The sequence below is a fragment of the Mytilus edulis genome, chromosome 1 (assembly GCF_963676685.1).
Source record: "Mytilus edulis chromosome 1, xbMytEdul2.2, whole genome shotgun sequence".
Lineage (NCBI taxonomy): Eukaryota > Metazoa > Mollusca > Bivalvia > Mytilida > Mytilidae > Mytilus > Mytilus edulis.
Genome location: NC_092344.1, coordinates 111,120,746 through 111,147,339, shown reverse-complemented (window position 1 = coordinate 111,147,339; position 26,594 = coordinate 111,120,746). Strand labels below are relative to the sequence as shown.

At 31.3% G+C, this 26,594-nt stretch overlaps 1 protein-coding gene across 1 annotated transcript in view; it reads left to right on the top strand.

Moving 5' to 3' along the window:
* The window catches only part of LOC139518207 (general transcription factor 3C polypeptide 3-like), a 65,514-nt gene that overhangs the window by 18,252 nt on the left and 20,668 nt on the right, over positions 1–26,594 (top strand). Inside the window, exons 11-26 of the mRNA XM_071309895.1 lie at positions 34–92; positions 968–1,080; positions 3,549–3,636; positions 4,108–4,254; positions 5,182–5,362; positions 6,714–6,745; positions 7,604–7,733; positions 9,603–9,671; positions 9,914–9,966; positions 10,604–10,708; positions 11,005–11,091; positions 11,398–11,496; positions 14,000–14,075; positions 18,285–18,409; positions 19,083–19,170; positions 25,696–25,766. Of these exons, the coding sequence (XP_071165996.1) occupies positions 34–92; positions 968–1,080; positions 3,549–3,636; positions 4,108–4,254; positions 5,182–5,362; positions 6,714–6,745; positions 7,604–7,733; positions 9,603–9,671; positions 9,914–9,966; positions 10,604–10,708; positions 11,005–11,091; positions 11,398–11,496; positions 14,000–14,075; positions 18,285–18,409; positions 19,083–19,170; positions 25,696–25,766 (1,523 nt within the window). The remainder of the gene's footprint in view (positions 1–33; positions 93–967; positions 1,081–3,548; positions 3,637–4,107; positions 4,255–5,181; positions 5,363–6,713; positions 6,746–7,603; positions 7,734–9,602; positions 9,672–9,913; positions 9,967–10,603; positions 10,709–11,004; positions 11,092–11,397; positions 11,497–13,999; positions 14,076–18,284; positions 18,410–19,082; positions 19,171–25,695; positions 25,767–26,594) is intronic.

Here is a 26,594-nt window from a genome sequence, read left to right as displayed (position 1 = left end):
CTGGTGTAAATAGTCTTATATTCTCCATTGCAGATGTAAACTTATATATTGAGTTACTGTTAACAGATAAACAGTTCATTCAGACAGTACAGGTTAGTGTTTATATAGTGACATTTTCTTCCTTAATATGTGATAAATAAGTATACCAGTGTTCAGTATGTATTGATTTAGGTTTTAATTTGTTTTCTACAAAGATTTTTAATTAAGAATTGAATGCTTCTTTTTGTAAATTTATTGGGGTGTAAAAGCGTTGACCGAAGTACATTTTGTATGAAGCGCAGAAGCGCTTCATTCTAAAAATGTACGCAACCCTATAAAGTTACAAAAAGAAGCATTCAATACTTATAATTACATTTTTTAGCTATGATTATGAAAACACGAATTTTATATATTTTATTATTTAATTCACCTGTGCACTTTATTGTTGGAGCACGTGTTATCATGAATGAAAAGTTGTATTGAGCAATCATCTGCTTACGGAATAACACGTGATGTGCAGTTAGCCAATCAGAATAAAATATTATAATGAAACATACATCTAATGTAATTATTAGAGAGTGATTTCAGAAAATAACCATTTTTTTACACCATTTATATCAGCTGTGTTACTTGAATTAAGGCAACATGAAGTAATAATAATGAAATAATAAGAGAGTTACACAGTTTTTTATAAAACTATTGCAGGCATTGTCTTTGACTTAATATAAGTTTTACACTGCTCCTTGATCCCCCCCCTCTTCTTTTCTTAATTATCATATTCTTGTATTTTTATTGAATGCACTATGACATTCAACGAAATTTTAACACTTTTGAATTTTCAATCATTAGGGCACTGAAAATTGCACCATTTAACAAACGTCGAAACATCTGTTGTTTTAAAAATATTTTCAGAAAGAGTGATAAAAAAATACTGTTTTTGAAAATGCATATATACATAAACAGTAACATCAAACTTATGTTTTTTCAGGTTCTTGTAAAATATTGTGGTGTAAAGTTTACTACAAGTTCTAAAGATGAATGGACTGCTGACAATGCTATAGATATCAACTGTATAATAATAGGAGATATACAGCTTACTGGGTTAGTGTTCATTATATACTATAGATATCAACTCTATAATAATAGGAGATATACAGCTTACTGGGTTAGTGTTCATTATATACTTTAGATATCAACTGTATAATAATAGGAGATATACAGCTTACTGGGTTAGTGTTCATTATATACTATAGATATCAACTCTATAATACACCGTGTAGAACGCCACATGCGGGGTGTCGGCTATGTTTGACATGGGGTGGCAATTTTGAAGCGACGAAAAAGAAAGAAGGTAAGTTCAAGCATCAAAATTTCTTATTTCTAGAACTCTCAGTACCGTATAATGTATTGCACGGAAGGAACCGCAACATAATCTATTTCCTGAAAGCAGAAGCAGTCGTTTTCAGTGCTCAGTTTTCTCAAACACCTAGCCCTAGTTTTCCGTGTTGCAGATTTTGAGGCTTAATATGCAAATTTCGGTATAAAAAACTACTTTACACAGCTACCCTCCGTATCATTTATATAGAATTGTATTCCTCTCATTGACTTATACCAAATACCAGTTTCTTAGTTAAAATTAATTGGTTTTAAAACTGTTATTCATCAAAATATAAAGTGTCGCTCGGGGTGTCAGATTTTGCGTCGCAAGGGGTGGAGGCTTGTCATAAAAAAATACATATTTGATTGTAAAGTAGTCTTCATATGATACATTTTATTTCATTCACATCTACTTTACCATGACAAAATAAGGGTTTTTCATTTTGCCTGTTTTTGGTCTTATAAAACATGTGCTTTTGATTTCATTCATAGTGAAAAAAATGGCTTAAAATATTTAGTTTTCAAGCTGGTAAACGATTTCTTTTCCTTTTCAGTCACTATCATGGTAAAAAAAAGCAAACTTGAAACTTGAAAACTTGGTAAAAAAAAGTCAAGGCTATGGCTCAAATAACCAAAACATCACAAAATAGTCCTCAATATAAGATATGCCTGAAGCCTCCACCAGCCAAAATGCATCATAGTTCATCAGCAGGTTCATCTAAAAAGCACTCGTGCACGCCGCAAAAATCCATTACTCCTAAAAGAATTAGAACACTCTCTCCAATGAAACACTCACCGGCATCTTTTTCAGCGAATGACAACACAACTTCAAGTAATCCTGAAGACGATGATACCACAACTGTCAATGAGAAAACAACGACTTGTACACAATATAAAACGGAACAGGTTTACAAGAAAAAATGATTCAAGACAGTTATTTCGTTCGTAATCGCCCAGCTAGAACTTTCCGTTTTCTGTTACACATCTATCATATCATATCTACTTTGAAGGTCTACTCTGACTATATACATATCTCTAAACGAACCGAAATTGAATAAAATTTGAAGAATTTGATGTAACCTGTGTTTTTCTGGGTTGAATTTCTGTTACATTTCTGTTCCAATTTTTGTAGGTGTGTTTGAATTAAAAAGTATCAGATAGAGATCGATTTATAAGAAAATGTATTCTTTTTTTATGACAAGCCTCTACCCCTTGCGATGCAAAATCTGACACCCCGGGCGACACTTTATATTTTGATGAATAGCAGTTTTAAAACCAATTAATTTTAACTAAGAAACTGGTATTTGGTACAAGTCAATGAGAGGAATACAATTCTATATAAATGATACGGAGGGTAGCTGTGTAAAGTAGTTTTTTACACCGAAATTTGCATATAAAGCCTCAAAATCTGCAACACGGAAAACTAGGGCGAGGTGTTTGAGAAAACTGAGCACTGAAAACGACTGCTTCTGCTTTCAGGAAATAGATTGTGTTGCGGTTCCTTCCGTGCAATACATTATATGGTACTGAGAGTTCTAGAAATAAGAAATTTTGATGCTTGAACTTACCTTCTTACTTTTTCGTCGCTTCAAAATTGCCACCCCATGTCAAACATAGCCGACACCCCGCAAGTGGCGTTCTACACGGTGTAATAATAGGAGATATACAGCTTACTGGGTTAGTGTTCATTATATACTTTAGATATCAACTCTATAATAATAGGAGATATACAGCTTACTGGGTTAGTGTTCATTATATACTTTAGATATCAACTCTATAATAATAGGAGATATACAGCTTACTGGGTTAGTGTTCATTATATACTTTCTTGTTGTTTATGACTACGTAACAGCTACATGACATGTATATTTTAATTATGGCCCCAGCAGTCGTTGGAAAAAATATATTAGATAGCCTGAACATTTGAACAACAACACAAGATCTAGGATTAAATCAATATTAAGAAACTATAACAAAATGATTTGTTGTCCCAATATCACAATTGTAACACACTTTTTATTTTCCTTGAAATCTATTATTAACAACAGAAACTTTGTCCAGTAAAATTGATCAGCAAGAAAATATTTTTGGCCTATACAGTTTCAAATAGCCGTTATTGCAATGTGTAAATTTTTATGCATAGATACCGGATGAGCAGAACAGGTAAAATGTTTAATCTGTTTTCATTCCAGATGTAATTGTCCAGAAATGATTCCTGTAGATCTACGTACAAAGCTGGCTGTAGCCATGATCAATCTAAAATTAACAGATATCAGCAAGGTAAAATCTTCCTCTAATCTTTGTACAAAGCTGGCTGTAGCCATGATCAATCTAAAATTAACAGATATCAACAAGGTAAAATCTTCCTCTAATCTTTGTACAAAGCAGGCTGTAGCCATGATCAATCTGAAATTAACAGATATCAGTAAGGTAAAATCTTCTTTGTCACCAAACTCTAAATTTTTCAAACTTTATTCAAATTAATTGCTATAGATTATAAGCTTATTTTGCCTTTATATAAATGCCAAATGTCAATTTCACCCTAAGACAGATTAATGAAAACAGCATTAATGCTAAATAAAAAAATCAGCTGAATTCAGATGTTACTCTGAATAGTTGCCTTTTATAAGTTACATTCACTCTAATTTACAATTATTAAAAAAGGCCAGCATCGACAGTTTTTGTCCATCTAAAAAGTTGTGTCTCTAGCAGTGTGTCAAGTTTTTATTATGATTATTATTTGTTTTACAGGATATGATAGAACCAATATTTCAAGTAGAAATAGAAGAGAATGGTGATCTGTATCTTGACATAGCTGAAGCTTATATGGATATTAAATGTTACAAAGAAGCCAAAGGCATTCTAGAGCAGCTTGTAGCTTCTACAAACTATAGTCTTGTAAGTCAATTTTCATAAAAAAAAAATTGTGTGACCTTCATATCCTGATAATGTTTTGTTGTAACCACATTTTCAGCCAGGTATTTGTTTTATGGTTTTTTTATGGCCCTGCAATGAAGTTGTCGGTGCTTCGTTGTCGGTGCCATGTAGTTTTACCCTTTTCCATTTTTTTTCTAAACGCCTTCAGATATTGGGCTGATATTTGGTATGTGAGTTAACCATGATGAGTTACAGATCAAGTGTAAGTTTCGTTCTGCTGCGCTAATTTGTGCCGAAATTACAGGCTTTGGACTCTGATAAATTGTTGAAAATCACAGTTATACAGACTTTTTTCTTAAAGCCCTCAAGTATTGGGTTGATTTTTGGTATGTGAGTTAACCATGATGAGTTATAGATCAAGTTTAAGTTAGGTTTCATTCCGCTAATTTTTGTTGAAATTACGGGCTTTGGACTTTGATAAATTGTTGAAAACCACAGTTATACAGACTTTTTTTCTAAACGCCTTCAGATATTGAGCTGATTTTTGGTAAGTGAGTTAACCATGATGAGTTATAGATCAAGTTTATGTTAAGTTCCGCTCCACTGATTTTTGTCATAATTAAGGGTTTACGACTTTGAAAATTGTTGATAATCACAATTAAACGGACTTTTTTTCTATACGCCTTCAAATTTTGAGTTGTGAGACTACCATCATGTTTGTTACCACATGTGTTGTTGAAATTGCAGTTATTCAACTTATTGAGACAGGGCTATTGGTGTCGTTTCGACACATCTAGTTTTATGTTTATTTGTTTATGGTATGATTGGTCATTTTAGAAAAGAATATGTATTAGAAATAAAGAAATATCTAACCAGTCGGACCCACTTTTGATACCTTCTGCAACTCTTTGAATTAAATAGAAATTATTCTTTTGTATGGTTTTATAGGCAGCAGTATGGTTAAAGTTTGCAGAGTGTTTAGATCATTTGAAGGATATAGATGCTGCTGTGACAGCATTCAGTCATGTTGTAGAAATGGCACCATCACATGTTGGAGCCAGAATGTCATTGGCAATGTTACATCAACAACAAGGAAAGCATGACGAGGCACTTAGAGCTTTATCTCAAGGTTTGTAGAGATAGATGGTATATAGTAAGGGTACTCATGAATACATCTACGAATTGCTTTTTCAAATGGTTTTGCTAATTAGAGTACAAGTCTTAAATATCTTTAATAAAATGAATCTGACTAATTGAAATTCATAAGCGATGCACCCAAAATGTATCCCATTGCATTTGTGCATTAGAAACTTATACCTTTTTTATACGCCCGTCAAAATTCCGTCAAAATTTTGACGGGACGTATTATGGTATACAAATGTCCGGTGTCCGTCCGTCTGTCTGTCTGTCCATCCGTCCGTCCGTCTGTCTGTCTGTCCATCCGTCCGTCCGTCGTCTGTCTGTCCGGCGTAAACATGTCGCACCGTAACTTGAGAACGACTTATCCAAATTTCATGAAACTTAATATAGTTGTTTCTCATGATAGTCAAATGATCTGTATACTTTTTGGAGAAAATAAGATTAAAACTTTTTGAGTTACGGCACTTTGTAACTAAAACAGGAGTGTGTTTTTTTCACATGTCGCACCGTATCTCAAAAACGATTCTTGATTATGGCTTAAAACTTTAAACACTTCTTAGTTATAGTAATCTTAATATCTGTATACTTTTTGGTGATGATTCAAAATTTTATTTTTGAGTTATTGAGTATTTTGTAAAAAAGGGGGAGGGGTTTTTTACATGTCGCACCATATCTCAAAAACGATTTATGATTATTGCTTAAAACTTTACACATGTCTTTGTTATATTAATCTAAAGATCTGTATACTTTTTGGTGATGATTCAAAACTTTATTTTGGAGTAATTGAGTATTTTGTTAAACAGGGGAGGTTTTTTTTTACATGTCGCGTCGTATCTCAAAAAAAATTTATGATTATTGCTTAAAACTTTACACACTTCTTTGTTATATTAATCTAAAGATCTGTATACTTTTTGGTTTTGATTCAAAATTTTATTTTAGTGATATTTAGTTTTTTGTAAAAAAAAACAGGGTTGGGGGTTTCACATGTCCCGCCGTGTCTCAAAAACAATATATGGTTATTGCTTAAAACTTTCTCAGAAACTATTTATGATTATTGCATAAAACTTCCACACAAGACGTCGGGTGTATCATGCGCTCATGGCGCAGCTGTTTATTTTTAATGAAGTGTCAGTTCAACAGTAGAATTTTTATAATTTATATTTTGTTAAAATTTCTATACTTTTGATAAACAAATGTTAAAACAAATAATTATAAACTTTTCTGATTAGAGTTTACTTTATTCTCATTATAATTTTATTTCATTCAAATGTGGTATATTTAATGCAGAATGTATAAGGTTTTCCTAAAAGATAATTATTAAATTGTTATTTATATTTCAGAAAACCCACCACATCATTCATTATCCAAACAAGTAAGTTTTGATAGTGTTTGACCTTAAACAATAGCATGATACAAGGTAAACACAGATTACATTTAAAAAGAAGGTAGGATGAAGAAATTAACACACAATGAATACAATTAAATATGAAGAACAACCATTTATCATTTACAATGTGTATCTCTAATGCAGGAGGTCTTGGGTTCAATCCCAGGCTGGGTCAAACAGATGAATTTGAAATTGGTATTAGGATTAGCTGATTTGCCACCAAGCTGAAAGCATTTATGAGTAAAAACAAAAACTGGTTGGCTATATGTCTAGGATAAGTGTAAAATCGTCCAGCAGACTGATGATAGGTTTTGCTCTAGCAAAGCTGACTCAGTGTCTCTGCAAAATATTGTCATATCTCATTAACATTAGACTCCTCTGAAATATGCATGTGATATTTGCTGCTAGACAATAAGCAGCCTTTAATCAATCAATAAAGGGAGCTGTTCTTTAATTGGTCAATATTACTATAAAAAAAGATAAAAACCTTCTGTCTAACAGTAAAATGATAACAGATTCTAGTATTGAATCTCTGAATTGTTGGCTATAGATTTAGAGAAACCTCTGTCTTTTTATGATAATATTTTTTTTAACCTAACAAATAAGGTAAAATCAAGTAGAAATTGCATGAATTTTCCTTATGATAATTAGAAGTCAAACTTCATGCAGTCACAAAATAAAAATAATGAATAAAATTATGAATGATTATATAAATTTTGATAATTATAACTTTGGATTAAACTGAAAACAACATTTGAATGACAATATGAGTGAGGCTTAAAAAAATAATGGATCAAATAATTTTAAGTTTATTAATAGCAATGTAAATTTTGTGTTTTATAGGAACAGACCTTACTGCTACATAAATGTCACCTTTTGTTGTCACAAAATAAACATGATGAATTGGTTCAGTCCTGTAAACTGTTGATGTGTCACATGTTTAAAGATTTAACATCTCCATCATTCCTCAGAGGTCTGTAAATATTAACATTGATTGGTTTAGTCCTGTAAACTGTTTATGTGTCACATGTATTGATAGATAAGCTTCATTTGTATGACAAGATGCTAGATTTTAAAAGCCTTGTATTGAGATAACTCACTTGATAAATAGTGCATCTCAGTTCTTTAGCAAACTCTCCACTAACCATCAGCATGTTGCATTCTATAATTTATCAAAGGCTTTGTTGGCCAAGTGATGTAAGTATTTCTTCATATTTTCATCCTGTAATGCCAATGCCAGAAGTCTTACTTCTTTTTCCAAATAACATGTTTCATTTATCTACAGTAGTACTGAAATGGTCACAGAATCAAAAAGTTTATATTACGTATAATTGTATTGTGATAACCTATAACAATCCTGAGCACTATCAAATTTTATGAAAAGAAAGAAGTATTAATCCCCAATTAACCTATTCTAAAGGCAGTTAACAATTTCAAAATAACTTGATTTGGGCTACCGCCTTGTTAAGTTTATACTAAATGTATCATATTGAATTGTTTACATTTTATACACAACACAATTTAAGATTTATGTTTATTAATAAAATATCAAAACATACTAAAACTACAACTAAATAAACTGTATCATAACAGTACATATCTTTCTACATTGTATGACAAACTATATAATACATTATTGGCTTTCTGGGGGCTACTCATTCACTTAAGAAAATTGAAATAAACATTTCAAACTATTCAAAATATGAGAAAATAAATTCAAAACTTATCAAAATATGAAAAAATAAAAATAAGCGATTAGTAAAAAATGTTCCTGTGGCGATCCCCAGGAATGAACCTATTTCCTGGGGTGATCCCTAGGAATGAACCTAGTTCCTGGGGCGATCCCCAGGAATGAACCTATTTTCCTCGACAGGAATGGACCTAATTCCTGAGGCAACCCCCAGGAATGAACCTAGTTCCTGGGGCGATCCCCAGGAATGAACCTATTTGTTCCTCGACAGGAATGAACCTAATTCCTGGGGCGATCCCCAGGAATGAACCTAATTGCTCCTGGGCGATCCCAGCGTAGTAAAAATACTACTTAAAATACAATTTGTTCCTCGACAGGAACTACCTATCTGTATTATTGAATTGGGGGAGTATGATTCCCCTGGAATTAAAAGCAAAGGCACATATCATTTCCATAAGAGTAGCCCCTAAACAAGAGATGAACAAATATATATATATATTTAAACTAACAAACAAGATATATAAAAGAAAATATAACATGTCATATAGCAATTTCAAATCACTCTTTCTATAACTTCAATTTGTATAGATGATATATTTTAGACTTTGCAGGAATGCATTGCATGAAAACACTTTAGCTTGAATGAAAATATAACAAACTAAACAACTATATGAATATTCTAAACAGAAATAACAGAAATACCAAGAACTTGCAGTCAGAATTACACAATATTGGTCTGACTGTAACTTAGAGTAACACCTTTAAATTTTAACATATTTTAATACATCCATATCATACCTATCACGTAAGCTAAATACCCAGTTAATGCACAGGTGTAGTTGGGGCTGGTGGGTGGGATAACTGATTGTAATTGCATCAAATACAACGATGCTTCCTCTCAATTCATCAACAATACTCTAACCCCCCTCTAGGGCACTATTCCTACTAAGCTAAAAATAGATGTTATGTAATTTCCTAAGAATAAACTAGATACCTGCCTGCTGAAATCATTGATAACAGATACATTGTATTGTGTATAAACTATAATTTAATAAATCAAATTTCCTTATGTAGAGGTAATATTAAAAGATGCTATGTCAGTTGAAAACAAATTTTAATGTTTTATTTAATACAAAATGCTTTTTTTTTCAGTTGTATTCAGTTTTAAGACCAAGAAACATAAATTAGACTATTTATCTGAACACTTGAAGGAAGGAAAAAGTAAGTTATTATTCTATCTTGCAAATATGATGAATATTATGTTAAAATGTTAAAACATTGTTTGGTAATTCAAATTTAAGGAAAAATTAAAGTTTAAACCTACTGTGTAATTTGGACCTTTTTCTGTCAGATATATGTCATTATATTATATTTCATTCAAATAATCAGTTTTGATATAATATTATCTACAATTAATATAAATATGAACATCTTATTTCAAATAAAAATGTGAACTGTTTCAGGTGCATTGAAGACAGAGTTGTCAGTAGATGATATCTGGGATGTGTTTGTAAAAGTAAGTTATGTATGACGAAGATTTTAAATTTAATTACATACCTTAAAAATAACATTGAAAACATATTATTCAACATTTTTGACATATTCCATGATCTAGATGTAGACCTCTTTAAATCTTTTGAGTATTTTTGTTATTGATTGTATCATTTATGTATATTCCCACATTACCTATTATTCATACTTTTAGAAGATAGTGGATAAATGACTCCAATGGAGCATTTTCACATCTAGTGCTGTTACACTTCATGTTTACCAGATGCATCATATTTATAGCAGCCTATCATTTTTGTGAGCAGTAGCTCAAAGTCTAACTTGTTGTCTAACAAGATGTTATTGGGTGTTTTATGTTTTTTTTAAATGAAAACATATACTTCTGTTTACTACAGACAAATGTTTATTTAAAAAAAATTTAATCCTTAAACAAGTTATTTTTGAAGATGATTATTTATCTGTTATTTAAATTTTGAGATGTTTTAAGGTACTTGGATAAAATAGGCTTGCTAACAGTCAGTACTTCCCTTCATACATTTTGTATTACCTGTATTTATATGTGCTATTTAAAAGATCCTATATTGGAGAAGTTAGCATTCATATTCTTATTCAATTAATTACTAACTCTCTATATATCTTTATAGGTATATGAAACATTACATGGATTAAAACGTTATGATGATCTACTTGAATTATCAGTATTTGCAATGAATTGCCCTTACATTTTGGATGATGTCAGAAAATCTAAGGTAAGTTTCAACATTTAACAAATGTAAGACTAATTTCTTAATTCTTATTTTTTACATTTACAAACTAGAGCAAATATTTTTTAATATTTTTCCAACTTACATGAATGTTTTTACAGAAGAATAATATTTCAATAATCTGTTACCCTATAAATTAATGTTACAAGTAAAAAGGGAATAATGTTATTTTGAATACAGGCATTTTTTGTTTGAAGTAATGAAGGAAGAAAAGGAAGTGAAAATGTTCATACACTGTAAGCAAAGAATTGTTTACAGCTTAGTCTGTGGTTCTATTTCAGCAAGCAGAATTCATGTGTTTCCTAGCTTGTTTGCTGACAAAAAATGGAAAATTTGCCTTCAGTTTTATAAGAGATTTGTGTTATAAGGTTTGTATAAGCTAGTTTATAAAACTTCAAGTACAGAGGGCAATTTTAAATTGTTAAACGAACAAATTTTGACAAAACAACTAAATAAAATATCCAATAAGATAAAATTTCATCTATCCACAAGAAATGGAACCCACAGTATAACTGACTCCCAACCTGAATACAATCTTGTTAAACTTCATTCACATCAAATCTGAAATCGATGTCTATGCTGATAGCAATAGTTCATTTATTTCTTGATTTTTAACAACAAATATTTCCAATGATTTAATCATAAGTTGATCATTTTTAATTTTATTGTTTTAGGATCCAGATAATAATCAAGTATGGAATTTATTAAACCAGTGTTTGTTGATCAGCACAGAAAGCAGACATAATAAATTTTCTCTCAGATATTTAATACAGGTATAGTAGGTCCGAGAACACAATTATTTCGTAGTGCATTTCTTTTAGAACATAAATGAAAATAAAAAAAATCCCACCTGCGCTTTCTCAAAGAAACTTTTACAGTGTGTTGTACTACTTTTGGGACAAATTATATCAAAATTATAGAAAACTTCATCGGCTCTAACTCAAAATATGGACAATTTTATGTTTAGGGCGTCTTGAAATCTTTTGACAGCTTCCGAAGTGCTAATTTTCAACCTTTTTCAGCTGGACCAAATCACTACTTTCCTTTAAAATTCTGGACCCAAATTTTTTTACAGTGTAATTTCACCCCCCCTACTTGCAATTTGAGACATTAAACATGGAGAAATAAATTTGGAAGGGGTATAAAAATTAATGGCAAGTAACCCACTGTCAACACTAGGGACTATATTCGTGAACAACGAAAATCAAGGGACGACAATTGTGGTCTCGGACCAGTTCTATTTTTTTTTTTAATTTTCATTTTTTAGCTCACCTGGCCCGAAGGGCCAAGTGAGCTTTTCTCATCACTTGGCGTCCGGCGTCCGGTGTCCGGCTTCTGTCGTCGTCCCGCGTCGTTAACTTTTACAAAAATCTTCTCCTCTGAAACTACTGGGCCAAATTTGACCAAACTTGGCCACAATCATCATTGGGGTATCTAGTTTAAAAAATGTGTCCGATGACCCGGTCAATCAACCAAGATGGCCGCCACAGCTAAAAATAGAACATAGGGGTAAAATGCAGTTTTTGGCTTATAACTCAAAAACCAAAGCATTAAGAGCAAAACTGACATGGGGTAAAATTGTTCATCAGGTCAAGATCTATCTGCCCTGAAATTTTCAGATGAATCGGACAACCTGTTGTTGGGTTGCTGCCCCTGAATTGGTAATTTTAAGGCAATTTTGCTGTTTTTGGTTATTATCTTGAATATTATTATAGATAGAGATAAACTGTAAACAGCAATAATGTTCAGCAAAGTAAGATTTACAAATAAGTCAACATGACCGAAATGGTCAGTTGACCTCTTTAGGAGTTATTGCCCTTTATAGTCAATTTTTAACCATTTTTCGTAAATCTTAGTAATCTTTTACAAAAATCTTCTCCTCTGAAACTACTGGGCGGAATTAAACCAAACTTGGCCACAATCATTGTTTTGGTATATAGTTTAAAAAATGTGTGGCGTGACCTGGCCAACCAACCAAGATGGCCGCCATAGCTAAAAATAGAACATAGGAGTAAAATTCAGTTTTTGGCTTATAACTCAAAAATCAAAGCATTTAAAGCAAATCTGACATGGAGTAAAATTGTTTATCAGGTCAAGATCTATCTGCCCTGACATTTTCAGATGAATCGGACAACCTGTTGTTGGGTTGCTGCCCCTGAATTGGTAATTTTAAGGAAATTTTGCTGTTTTTGGTTATTATCTTGAATATTATTATAGATAGAGATAAACTGTAAAAACAATAAATGTCAGCAAAGTAAGATCTACGAATAAGTCAACATGACCGAAATGGTCAGTTGACCCCTTTAGGAGTTATTGCCCTTTATAGTCAATTTTTAACCATTTTTCGTAAATCTTAGTAATCCTTTACAAAAATCTTCTCTGAAACTACGTGGCCAAGTTAATTGTAGATAGAAATAATTGTAAGCAGCAAGAATGTTCAGTAAAGTAAGATGTACAAACACATCACTATCACACAATTTTGTCATGAATCCATCTGCGTCCTGTGTTTAATATTCACATAGACCAAGGTGAGCGACACAGGCTCTTTAGAGCCTCTAGTTTTTGAAATCTGTACATTTATTTAAGGAATGACTGTAATATTTTTCTGTCTATGAAGAAATAACATAAAAAAATTTGGTGCACACTGAATAACTCGCGTAGCAGGTTATTTATCAGTGTGCACCACATTTTTTATGTTATTTCGAATAGACAGAAAAATATTACAGTCATTTCTTATAATTTAATTCTAAATTCCATTTAAACTGTAGAAAACCACGAAAAAATGTTGATGACGTCACGGTCACATGACTAAATTATGTCTATGGGTTGGTAACAAAATAATGTCAGCCAATCAGAAGACGCGTTACATCCAAAATTAAATTTTAGTAATGAAAACATTAAGTTAATACATAAAAAAAAGAAAAAGAAAATAAATATAATGTTCTGATGAATATTTTTGATGTTAGTTCACAAATCAACATTCTATCATGTTTGTCACATATGGATTATAATTGAACAAATGAGCAAATTGAATCCACAATTTGTATAAACTCTCAAGTTTATTGTTTCTTACTGTTTAGTAATGCAAGCTATTGTGTCACAAATGTTGGCAGGTATGGTTACAGAATCCCATGTTATCATTTCTTTTCAAACCTGTGGGATTATCTTGAAAATTAATTCAGATTCCTAAATTTTTGAAAATTACAATAATTCTTTAAAAAAAAAATGTCTGATCCTTTGGCTAAATTAATCAATATAATTTAATTTTGTTTGTAGAATCCAGATCATATACCAGTGGCTTTGTTAAATGGTCATAATGCCTCAATATCTGGAACATATATGTATGCTTTAGGTGAGTTATTTGCTTTGTTAAATGGTCATAATGCCTCAATATCTGGAACATATATGTATGCTTTAGGTGAGTTATTTACTTTGTTAAATGGTCATAATGCCTCAATATCTGGAACATATATGTATGCTTTAGGTGAGTTATTTGCTTTGTTAAATGGTCACAATGCCTCAATATCTGGAACATATATGTATGCTTTAGGTGAGTTATTTGCTTTGTTAAATGGTCACAATGCCTCAATATCTGGAACATATATGTATGCTTTAGGTGAGTTATTTGCTTTGTTAAATGGTCACAATGCCTCAATATCTGGAACATATATGTATGCTTTAGGTGAGTTATTTGCTTTGTTAAATGGTCATAATGCCTCAATATCTGGAACATATATGTATGCTTTAGGTAAGTTATTTACTTTGTTAAATGGTCATAACGCCTCAATATCTGGAACATATATGTATGCTTTAGGTGAGTTATTTGCTTTGTTAAATGGTCATAACGCCTCAATATCTGGAACATATATGTATGCTTTAGGTAAGTTATTTACTTTGTTAAATGGTCATAATGCTTCAATATCTGGAACATATATGTATGCTTTAGGTGAGTTATTTGCTTTGTTAAATGGTCACAATGCCTCAATATCTGGAACATATATGTATGCTTTAGGTGAGTTATTTGCTTTGTTAAATGGTCACAATGCCTCAATATCTGGAACATATATGTATGCTTTAGGTGAGTTATTTGCTTTGTTAAATGGTCACAATGCCTCAATATCTGGAACATATATGTATGCTTTAGGTGAGTTATTTGCTTTGTTAAATGGTCATAACGCCTCAATATCTGGAACATATATGTATGCTTTAGGTGAGTTATTTACTTTGTTAAATGGTCATAATGCCTCAATATCTGGAACATATATGTATGCTTTAGGTAAGTTATTTACTTTGTTAAATGGTCATAATGCTTTAGGTGAGTTATTTACTTTGTTAAATGGTCATAATGCCTCAATATCTGGAACATATATGTATGCTTTAGGTGAGTTATTTACTTTGTTAAATGGTCATAATGCCTCAATATCTGGAACATATATGTATGCTTTAGGTGAGTTATTTACTTTGTTAAATGGTCATAATGCCTCAATATCTGGAACATATATGTATGCTTTAGGTGAGTTATTTACTTTGTTAAATGGTCACAATGCCTCAATATCTGGAACATATATGTATGCTTTAGGTGAGTTATTTACTTTGTTAAATGGTCACAATGCCTCAATATCTGGAACATATATGTATGCTTTAGGTGAGTTATTTGCTTTGTTAAATGGTCATAATGCCTCAATATCTGGAACATATATGTATGCTTTAGGTGAGTTATTTACTTTGTTAAATGGTCATAATGCCTCAATATCTGGAACATATATGTATGCTTTAGGTGAGTTATTTGCTTTGTTAAATGGTCACAATGCCTCAATATCTGGAACATATATGTATGCTTTAGGTGAGTTATTTGCTTTGTTAAATGGTCACAATGCCTCAATATCTGGAACATATATGTATGCTTTAGGTGAGTTATTTGCTTTGTTAAATGGTCACAATGCCTCAATATCTGGAACATATATGTATGCTTTAGGTGAGTTATTTGCTTTGTTAAATGGTCATAATGCCTCAATATCTGGAACATATATGTATGCTTTAGGTAAGTTATTTACTTTGTTAAATGGTCATAACGCCTCAATATCTGGAACATATATGTATGCTTTAGGTGAGTTATTTGCTTTGTTAAATGGTCATAACGCCTCAATATCTGGAACATATATGTATGCTTTAGGTAAGTTATTTACTTTGTTAAATGGTCATAATGCTTCAATATCTGGAACATATATGTATGCTTTAGGTGAGTTATTTGCTTTGTTAAATGGTCACAATGCCTCAATATCTGGAACATATATGTATGCTTTAGGTGAGTTATTTGCTTTGTTAAATGGTCACAATGCCTCAATATCTGGAACATATATGTATGCTTTAGGTGAGTTATTTGCTTTGTTAAATGGTCACAATGCCTCAATATCTGGAACATATATGTATGCTTTAGGTGAGTTATTTGCTTTGTTAAATGGTCATAACGCCTCAATATCTGGAACATATATGTATGCTTTAGGTGAGTTATTTACTTTGTTAAATGGTCATAATGCCTCAATATCTGGAACATATATGTATGCTTTAGGTAAGTTATTTACTTTGTTAAATGGTCATAATGCTTTAGGTGAGTTATTTACTTTGTTAAATGGTCATAATGCCTCAATATCTGGAACATATATGTATGCTTTAGGTGAGTTATTTACTTTGTTAAATGGTCATAATGCCTCAATATCTGGAACATATATGTATGCTTTAGGTGAGTTATTTACTTTGTTAAATGGTCATAATGCCTCAATATCTGGAACATATATGTATGCTTTAGGTGAGTTATTTGCTTTGTTAAATGGTCACAATGCCTCAATATCTGGAACATATATGTATGCTTTAGGTGAGTTATTTACTTTGTTAAATGGTCACAATGCCTCAATATCTGGAACATATATGTATGCTTTAGGTGAGTTATTTGCTTTGTTAAATGGTCATAATGCCTCAATATCTGGAACATATATGTATGCTTTAGGTGAGTTATTTACTTTGTTAAATGGTCACAATGCCTCAATATCTGGAACATATATGTATGCTTTAGGTGAGTTATTTGCTTTGTTAAATGGTCACAATGCCTCAATATCTGGAACATATATGTATGCTTTAGGTGAGTTATTTCCTTTGTTAAATGGTCACAATGCCTCAATATCTGGAACATATATGTATGCTTTAGGTGAGTTATTTACTTTGTTAAATGGTCACAATGCCTCAATATCTGGAACATATATGTATGCTTTAGGTGAGTTATTTGCTTTGTTAAATGGTCACAATGCCTCAATATCTGGAACATATATGTATGCTTTAGGTGAGTTATTTACTTTGTTAAATGGTCATAATGCCTCAATATCTGGAACATATATGTATGCTTTAGGTGAGTTATTTGCTTTGTTAAATGGTCACAATGCCTCAATATCTGGAACATATATGTATGCTTTAGGTGAGTTATTTGCTTTGTTAAATGGTCACAATGCCTCAATATCTGGAACATATATGTATGCTTTAGGTGAGTTATTTACTTTGTTAAATGGTCATAATGCCTCAATATCTGGAACATATATGTATGCTTTAGGTGAGTTATTTGCTTTGTTAAATGGTCATAATGCCTCAATATCTGGAACATATATGTATGCTTTAGGTGAGTTATTTGCTTTGTTAAATGGTCATAATGCCTCAATATCTGGAACATATATGTATGCTTTAGGTGAGTTATTTGCTTTGTTAAATGGTCACAATGCCTCAATATCTGGAACATATATGTATGCTTTAGGTGAGTTATTTACTTTGTTAAATGGTCACAATGCCTCAATATCTGGAACATATATGTATGCTTTAGGTGAGTTATTTGCTTTGTTAAATGGTCACAATGCCTCAATATCTGGAACATATATGTATGCTTTAGGTGAGTCATTTACTTTGTTAAATGGTCACAATGCCTCAATATCTGGAACATATATGTATGCTTTAGGTGAGTCATTTACTTTGTTGAATGGTCATAATGCCTCAATATCTGGAACATATATGTATGCTTTAGGTGAGTTATTTACTTTGTTAAATGGTCATAATGCCTCAATATCTGGAACATATATGTATGCTTTAGGTGAGTTATTTACTTTGTTAAATGGTCATAATGCCTCAATATCTGGAACATATATGTATGCTTTAGGTGAGTTATTTGCTTTGTTAAATGGTCATAATGCCTCAATATCAGGAACATATATGTATGCTTTAGGTGAGTTATTTCCTTTGTTAAATGGTCATAATGCCTCAATATCTGGAACATATATGTATGCTTTAGGTGAGTTATTTGCTTTGTTAAATGGTCATAACGCCTCAATATCTGGAACATATATGTATGCTTTAGGTAAGTAATAAGGTGTAAATATTCGTTAGCAAAGTTTGTAATAAAGTCATAAGCAGATAAACCTTGTACTGATGAATGAAAAGTTATCATTTGTTTAAAGATAAAGGCTCATATTTTCTGTTTTACCTATTCTTTGCGAAGTTTGATTTATATTATAATTGATTTTGTCAGGTGAATATGTAGCAGTAATGAGAGCCTGGCCAGACAATCCATTGGTCAGTCTGTGTATAGGGATAACATTCATCCATCTTGCAGGACAAAAGTTCTCTGCTAAAAAACATTTCCTTTTAACACAGGTAAGCACACCATTTATTAAAAAGTAATTTTATTATTTATTCTGTTACACGATGCCATATGTGGGATTCAAACTAAGTCCCTCAGTATTGACAGGATTTTTGAAATATATGTAAAGGATCATTTGTTACGATGGTATATATTCTTGTTCATGCAAAACTTCTGTGAAGAAAATAAGTTTATTAATGAAAAACCCCAACTGTGTAGAATTGATACCACATTAAGAATATGCATTTGAGTTATCTCCCTTTGCCAAGGAGAGACCAAGAATTATTTATTTCAATCAGTATGCTTATCAAGTAAACATGTACAACTCCTTTTTGTTCCTTTTTTCGCCGTATTTTTTTTATTCTAATAATGAAAAATAACTCACTTAAACTGCACCTCAATATTCTTTGAGCTTGTTAGTGTTTAACTTTCACACCACATGCTCAATTTAATCTTCTCTTACTGATGAGGCAGGTGATCATCATATTTTGCAGTGGATTTTCCAGCAAATGATTTTTTATTTTTAGAAAAAAGATATTGACATAGGCTGAGACATAAAAAGATAGCAATTTATTTTTGTTCATTTTGCATGTTTTCACATTTTTTTTATGTTATAATACGGTACTTCCATATAGATTGTTATAGTTTAATTTAAAGTTGAAAGTTAAGTAATTTAATAATTTGCAGGGTCTGGCATTTCTGAATCATTATTTGGAATTGAGAGGTGAAACTCAGGAACCATATTACAATATTGGTAGAGCATTACACATGTTAGGTAGGTTTCTTTAATAATTATGTTATTGTTTCTCTTGCTACAAATGCATGTAAGTAGATACTTACCTCCTATACATTTCCAGGAATATGATTGGTTAAAAGCGTCTGTGTGCAAACCGTGTATATTTGATATAAGGTTAGTGGGGGGCGGGGCTTATCTCATACACGGTTAGTAGTGGAGTTACGTCCCTTTATATTCCATATTAGGTAAGAAGGGGGCGGGGCTTATTTCATACACGGTTAATAATGGTGTTATGTCCCTTTATCAAAACAAAACGGTACTGAGAAAAAAACTTAAAAGTTCCAAGAGACGAAGAAATTGATGATTAAGATTGAAATAAATTCATAAAACACATTTAAACCTTACAAGTCGTTATTGTTGGCATCTGTTTTTGTAGGATCAATGGAAGTATTTTCTTAATGCTAACAGTATTGAAGACTTGCTCATTTTGAGAATCACTAGTCTTAATTTCACGCGTTAAGATAGTCGGTAAGATAAATTTGTTACATAGTGTGCTAGTGACGTAATACGGTATATATGGGGTCAGTAAGTTCCATATGGGGATTCGAGCTTCACTCTCACCCCATATGGAATTTACTGACCCCATATATACCATATTAGGTCACTAGCACACAATGTAACTAATAATATCAACTGGAGTTAATTTAATTCCAATATTATAAAAAAAATAGCCCTCCACAAGTTTATTATTACTATTCAAAATAAATAACGAGAGTTGATATATCAAGGGATATCCAATTTTAAGTTGTTCAATCTATTTCTTTTATGGTCAACACTTTCAATGTGTAAAAATTCAAAATTCCACAAAATGTTGATCTAGTCTGTTGCACATTTCAGTATTATGTCAAATGTCCTTTTCCAGTGTCAAACTTTGACATTATACATTTTAAGACTTTTATGTACTCTTCAGAATGTAATAAAATTTTTAAAAGTCATCATTGACCTAACGAATAGCCAATATCAATGCCGCAATGTTGTCTTCTGAGCCTGGATGTGCCAATCAAATTAATGCAGATTTTTGTATCACTTTTTCGTGATACAAGAAATATTTATTCATGCAAAAAAACGATAACAGGCCATAATCATAAGAGAATATTGTATAACTCCAATAGCATCAGCATTAATATCTATTTTAAGTTAAAGATTTAAGAGATAGATGTATTGTATTTAAAGCTTTGCCAACGTCCATCGGTACTTTTACTGTCGCAGATTTAGTTTACCTGGCAACACATAGCAGAGACAGGTAAACGGGTATTTGCGACAGTAAAATTACTGGTGGATCTCTGCAAAGCTTCAAATAAAATACAGTGAGCTCTTTTCTAATGCAAAACAAATTCACAATTAAATTTCAATCATTACTTCAGTGTAAAATTTTCATTAAGGAAATTCCACAAAAAAGATGTTATCTTCTTTGGTCCCTAAACTAGGTGACTTCATAAGTATGCTTCCGGCATTAAACGTAAACACCGGGTGTTTATTGGCTTCTTGGACGCTTCAGAATGTAATAAAATTTGATAAAAAGATTTGCAGGTGCAACATGTGTGTTTTTATACGACAGAAATTTTTTTTAAAAAAAATGGTCATATATTGGTATCACATTGTCATCGTTGGCATCTGCGTCGGCGGCATCGTCAGCGTCGTCCAAAGATGGATGATTTCCGGATGATAACTTTAGTATCAGTGAATAGAAATCAAAATTTTTTTAACACAATGTTCATAACCACAAAAAAAGAGGTTGGGATTTATTTTGTGGGTTATGGTCCCTACAGTTTAGGAATTAGGGGCCCAAAGGGGCCCAAAACAGGCATTTATCTAGTTTCAGGACAATAAGTTGTGTATAAGTATTTCAAGTTGCTCTGAAATTGAACCACAATGTTCAATACCATTAAGTTGAAGATTGGGATTAATTTTAAAGGTTATGGAGCAAACAATCTAGGAATTAAGGGCCAAAAAGGGGCCAAAAACTAGCATTTTTGAAATTATACTTCAAGGTTTCTTACTAGAAAGGAAAGGCTGGAATTGAGTTTTGGGGTTCTTGCTTCAAGGGGGGTTCAATAAGAATGGGGCCAAAAAAGGGGAGGTAATCCAATTTAAATTTAAAGAACACTGTAATACTGTTATATATATGTTTACTTGATTACCTCCCTTACACTGATTGAAAAGTATGTATTTAGAAATGATGATTGTCTTGAGATGTGTAGCTGTAAATTTTTTTTTTAGAAGTTACTGTTAATTAATATTAATTTTAACCATGACTATATCATTTTATATTTTAATATTTTATGATGTATTTAAATGAGTAGTTATTGTTGCCAACTCCATTAGGAATTTAAATTGAGATTATCTTTGGAATAAGGAATCGGGGAGGTGAAAATTTTTAAGGGGGGGGGGGGGGGGGGGGGGTAATTTTTTTCTCATTTCAGATTTCAGAAATTTTTCTTCAAATATTTGTTTTTTGAGGGGATAAATATTCAACAGCAAAGTCTATTGCTCAAAAACAAAAAAATATTTTAAGTTCATTAGACCACATTCTTCTGTATCAGAAACCTTTGCTGTGTCAACTATTTTTAATCACAATCCAAATTCAGAGCTGTATCAAGCTTGAATGTTGTGTCCATACTTGCCCCAAATGTTCAGGGTTTCGATTTCTGCGGTTGTATAAAGCTGCGCCCTGCATATTTTAGAAATTACATGTCAATGCATTCCGCAATTCAAAATGTCGGCTTCCTTAGTTACAAACAAGGAGAAAGACAATTTTACGCTTTCTGACATCCAATCAGAACCATTGATACAAAATAATTGCATTAGAATAATATTTGATATGGTGTTGCATGAGGATAATTTATTAAAAATTCAGAAATTATTGTAGGCATTTTTTATTGCAAACATCCAATCAGAACCATTTATACAAAATAATTGCATTAGAATAATATTTGATATGGTGTTGCATGAGGATAATTTATTAAAAATTCAGAAATTATTGTAGGCATTTTTTATTGCAAATTTTGAATTTTTGACATTAATTATTTTTCAGAAAGTCTGCATGTTGATATATGTATAAGTATCAGAATGCAAGTTCTTATTATTGGAATGCTCACCAGTTACATTATTCACATCAATTAAAACCTTCCAATAATTTCTGAATTTACAGAAATCTCATTTACATGTTATTTGTTATTTGTCGATACCCTACCAATTAGTCAAATAATGACCGTCATATTTTCTAACCAAAAGTTTTCATCAGCTCACCTGACCTAGGGCCATATAGACATAACTTAGCTGAAATGATACTTGCAGTCTTTACTTAAAAAGTAGTGTTTCAGTCAGTGTTTTGCATTGGCGCCAATCTGCATTTCATTTACCCTGATTTTTCATTCACTTGCCCCAATTTTTGTTTTCATTTGTGCCGATTTGTGTACAGGTAAATTACAGGTAAATGTTATTATTTATTTATCCTTATAAACATCTACTGTTAGACAGTTGCACATATGTTATGTTATGTTATGCAAATGAAGGATTGAAAATTTAAAAATTGGTGCAAATGTCATACGCCTGTTTCAGTAGCCACCAATGTTTGGGAAAATGATTATTCCTCCTGAAAACTTGTAAAGTGGTAAATATTAAACTGTTTTGGCATTATATATTTTGTCCTGTTTTGGTTTACGGTAATTGAACAATGATGAAGTTGTGGTCACATCAGTTGAAGCTTTTCAATTTTAATCATAATGTGAACTTTTAAAAATATGAAACATTTAAACAAATGAGCCCAGATTTTACAGTTCATTTAGTGTCCAAATGGCATTGTGATCTATTGACAAATTATCTTGTATGAATTTTTGTCCTTGGATGCTTCCTTTCCAAATTTATTGCATATGCAAATCTTCCAACCAGCATGATAACACTTGAAATAAAGTTTGAAAAAGGATTAAGGAAAAGTTTTGTTTTTGTGGATATTTATTTTTGTGGTATTGGCACAGTCTGTATACATTCATTTACATAATTTGTAATTCATAGTTCCCCTGTTACCATGAAATCCTCAAAAATTGATATCATACTAATATTAATGAGTCTACAGTATAAAACAAATCCTAAATCATGTGCTAGTAAATGGTATAAAGGAAGATTTGTAGGCTCCACCTACAATAAATGTGTTTTCACATCATGAATATGGATATTAAATGTATGTTTGATCATAGATTTTTTACCAGATTTTCCTAGGAAAAATTGGTTATTGATTTGGGGATGTACAGTGGGTGCATGGTGGCTGCCAAACAATGTCCAAGCATTTACTTATGAACCATTCAACCAAAGCTTTTCCAATTTTAAAATGTTGTTACTGATGAAAAAATGGAGATCAAGTTCAATATAATGATTTTCACTTTCACTGTTCAGGAGTTATGGTGCTTGAAAGATTAAAAAAATGGTCTTTCCAGTCATGTCTGTGCCTTAACTCTTAAACCATTCAACCGAAGCTTTTCAAATTTTGATATGTTGTATGTTACTGATGACAAAATAAAGGTCAAGAACGATATTGTTGATTTTCACTTTCACCATTCAGGAGTTATGTTTCTTGGAAGATTGAAAAATAATCTTTCTAGTTGTGTTCTTGTTTACAAATTTTGATATGTTGCTACTGATGACAAATTGGAATATTGATGATTGTCACTTTTACTGTTCAGGAGTTATGGTCCATGTCATATTGAAAAATGCCAGGACACAAATAAACTGTAAAACATCTGGTTTGCTGTTGCTCTGACAGCCTTTGGTTAGTTATGCATCCACATTAGTTCACACTTTAGTTCATGGTCAGAGGAGAGATCTAATGCTATGTATTTCAAGGTGACAGGCTAAAGGTTGAGGTAGTAAAATTCATAATGATTGAAGAAAAAATTTATAGATTTTTCAATATGTCTGATGAACAAAATAAGGTAACCATTTACTTTTGAACTTCAACAATTTGATGATATGGTTCCCCTTTTCCCATTAGGAGATTAATTCTATTTAATATATGTGACAGACCTAGAGGTCAGAGGTCAAAGTCACTGAGACTTATTTGTATTATATGAATTACTTGTATGTTTTAGACAAAATTTGTCAACTTTAACCAAATTTAATCAGTTATTTTATGAGTTTCTTAAGAAACTCTTTTAATAATATTTGTGTTGGAGGTCAACATTCAGCTGATAGCATTAGGGAAAAAGCTTTAAGTAACTGCTGAAAAATGTGACACTGTAAGCCAGTGTTTATTAAATATAGTTCAATGGTTTTCCATTAGAATAGAAATGATTGATTTAATTTTGTGCACTGAATTCTATTATAATGGAACAAATTGTAATTGAAAAAAACCCATTCAAGTTCTTTAGTGTAAGCATATTTTATTAATGAATTGGCATGTGTAAATACTTTTGTAATATAAACAGATTGAAAAATGTGATACGGAAAAGAGCTCTTACGTAAATCCATCTACAAAGTTCTTTGGGAAAGGAGGAGGAGATGCTTCAGTAGTTCTTATGAAATAATAACAAAATTACAGACAGAAGTAGAAATCAAATATAGAGTATTAGATATAAAAATAGCAAATTAAATAAATATCACTTAAAGTTAGAAAGATCGTTAATACTTGTTAATCATTTATAAAAGAATCAAAATTGTAAAAAACAAAAACATTTTTTTTTTCTATAAATAAGATTCAAATATTGATAAAAATTGATTTTAAAATAATGAATCGTTAGCAGTTGTACAAAGTTTTAATAGTTTCTTAAATCCCTTTTCTATGTGCTGATAAGCAAAGTTTGGGCGTTTAGCAGAACATTGATAAGAGTTGAATTACATGCTGTGTTCACTTTCTTCAGCCTATGAAAATGTTCAGGTTGTCTGAAAATAAGAATTCTAATATTGATTTTTATGTAAATCTGTTAAACAGAAGAGGAAATTATTTCCACTGACTATCTGAAATAGATATCAAATATCATGATGAGAATGCATAATAAACTATTTATAGTTAAGTAATCTAGATGATTTTGAACTATCTGTGAAGTTCAGGAATAATGGAATAATTTATCACATAACTTTAATTATCTTGAGATTATAATGAAATTTGATCTTGTCCTACCAGAATAGTTAGTTGTCTGACATTTTATGATATGATATTGGTTTACCATCTTTGTAGCGCGCGTTATTGATTTAGGAAAACATTTACATCGTCTTTTGTTATCACTGATTTCTTTCTATTTATAATAATGGATAAACAATTTATAATAAATTTGATCAACTCCTTTCAATATAAATGTTGTTTATCTATGAAATGAATGTGTGGAGTGTTAAGCTTATCTAGTCTTACTGTTATGGTATCAAATTCTATATTTATTGGTTTGCAGGTATTGATCTTTAATTTTGATCAAATTAATTGAAAGATAGACAAAACTAGTTGTTAACTAGCACTTAACAAATATTTTCATAAAAATTCAAAACAATAAGATAATTTGTTTTTACCATTATTTTCAGGACTATCATATGCAGCTGTACATTATTATAAGAAAGTGTTAGGAATGACCCCTATTGAAGAACACCCAGATGTAAGTAGACAGTACATTTGTAATTATCTAAACTGTTGATTAATTGATTGAATGGTGTTTAACGCCACTTTCAACACTATTGTGCAATTTCGTAGGGTCAGTTTTCATTGATGGAGGAAACAGGAGTGCCGAGAAAGAATAAAGATCATTTTCAGATATTTTTTTGTGAATTTAGGTTGATTGATTGTTGCTTGTTTAATGCCAAGATGTAATTGTTCATTTAGAACGTTGTAATGTACCTTTAGAGATTTCGATAGTGTAATACTAAAGGTATTTTCCATGGTTTCATAAACAAACTGTAGTTAGTGAATAGAAAATTCACACATTTTTAATTGAAAAACACCTAGGAAATACAATGTATCAAAAAATAAGATAAAAATTGACTGATTTGAGTAAACTTTTTAAATCAGTTACAAAACTATGTAGACTAGTGGATTAGCATACTGTAGACATTTTGATTTGATAAATATTTTCATGTTATGTTTTAGGTTATTAAATATATTATTGTCATGTTAACATTGTAGATGGGGGATAGGACTTTTATTGGGACTCCGGGATTGGGTATTTTTAAGCTCTGGATTTCGGGATTGACCGTTTCAGGATCTGGGAATTTTTTTTTCCAATTTCAGGATGCCAGGATTTAGATTTATTTAAATTTAGGACCTCAAGATATCGCGTTTTTAAGCCTGGGATTTCGGGGTCAGGACCCCTCCTACCCCCCTCATTGTTCGGCACAATATTTTTTTTTCCTAAAAAAAAATGTTAAATTTTTTTTTTTTAAATTATAAAATAAAGACTTTGTAAAGCTTTCCAATGATATGATTTACC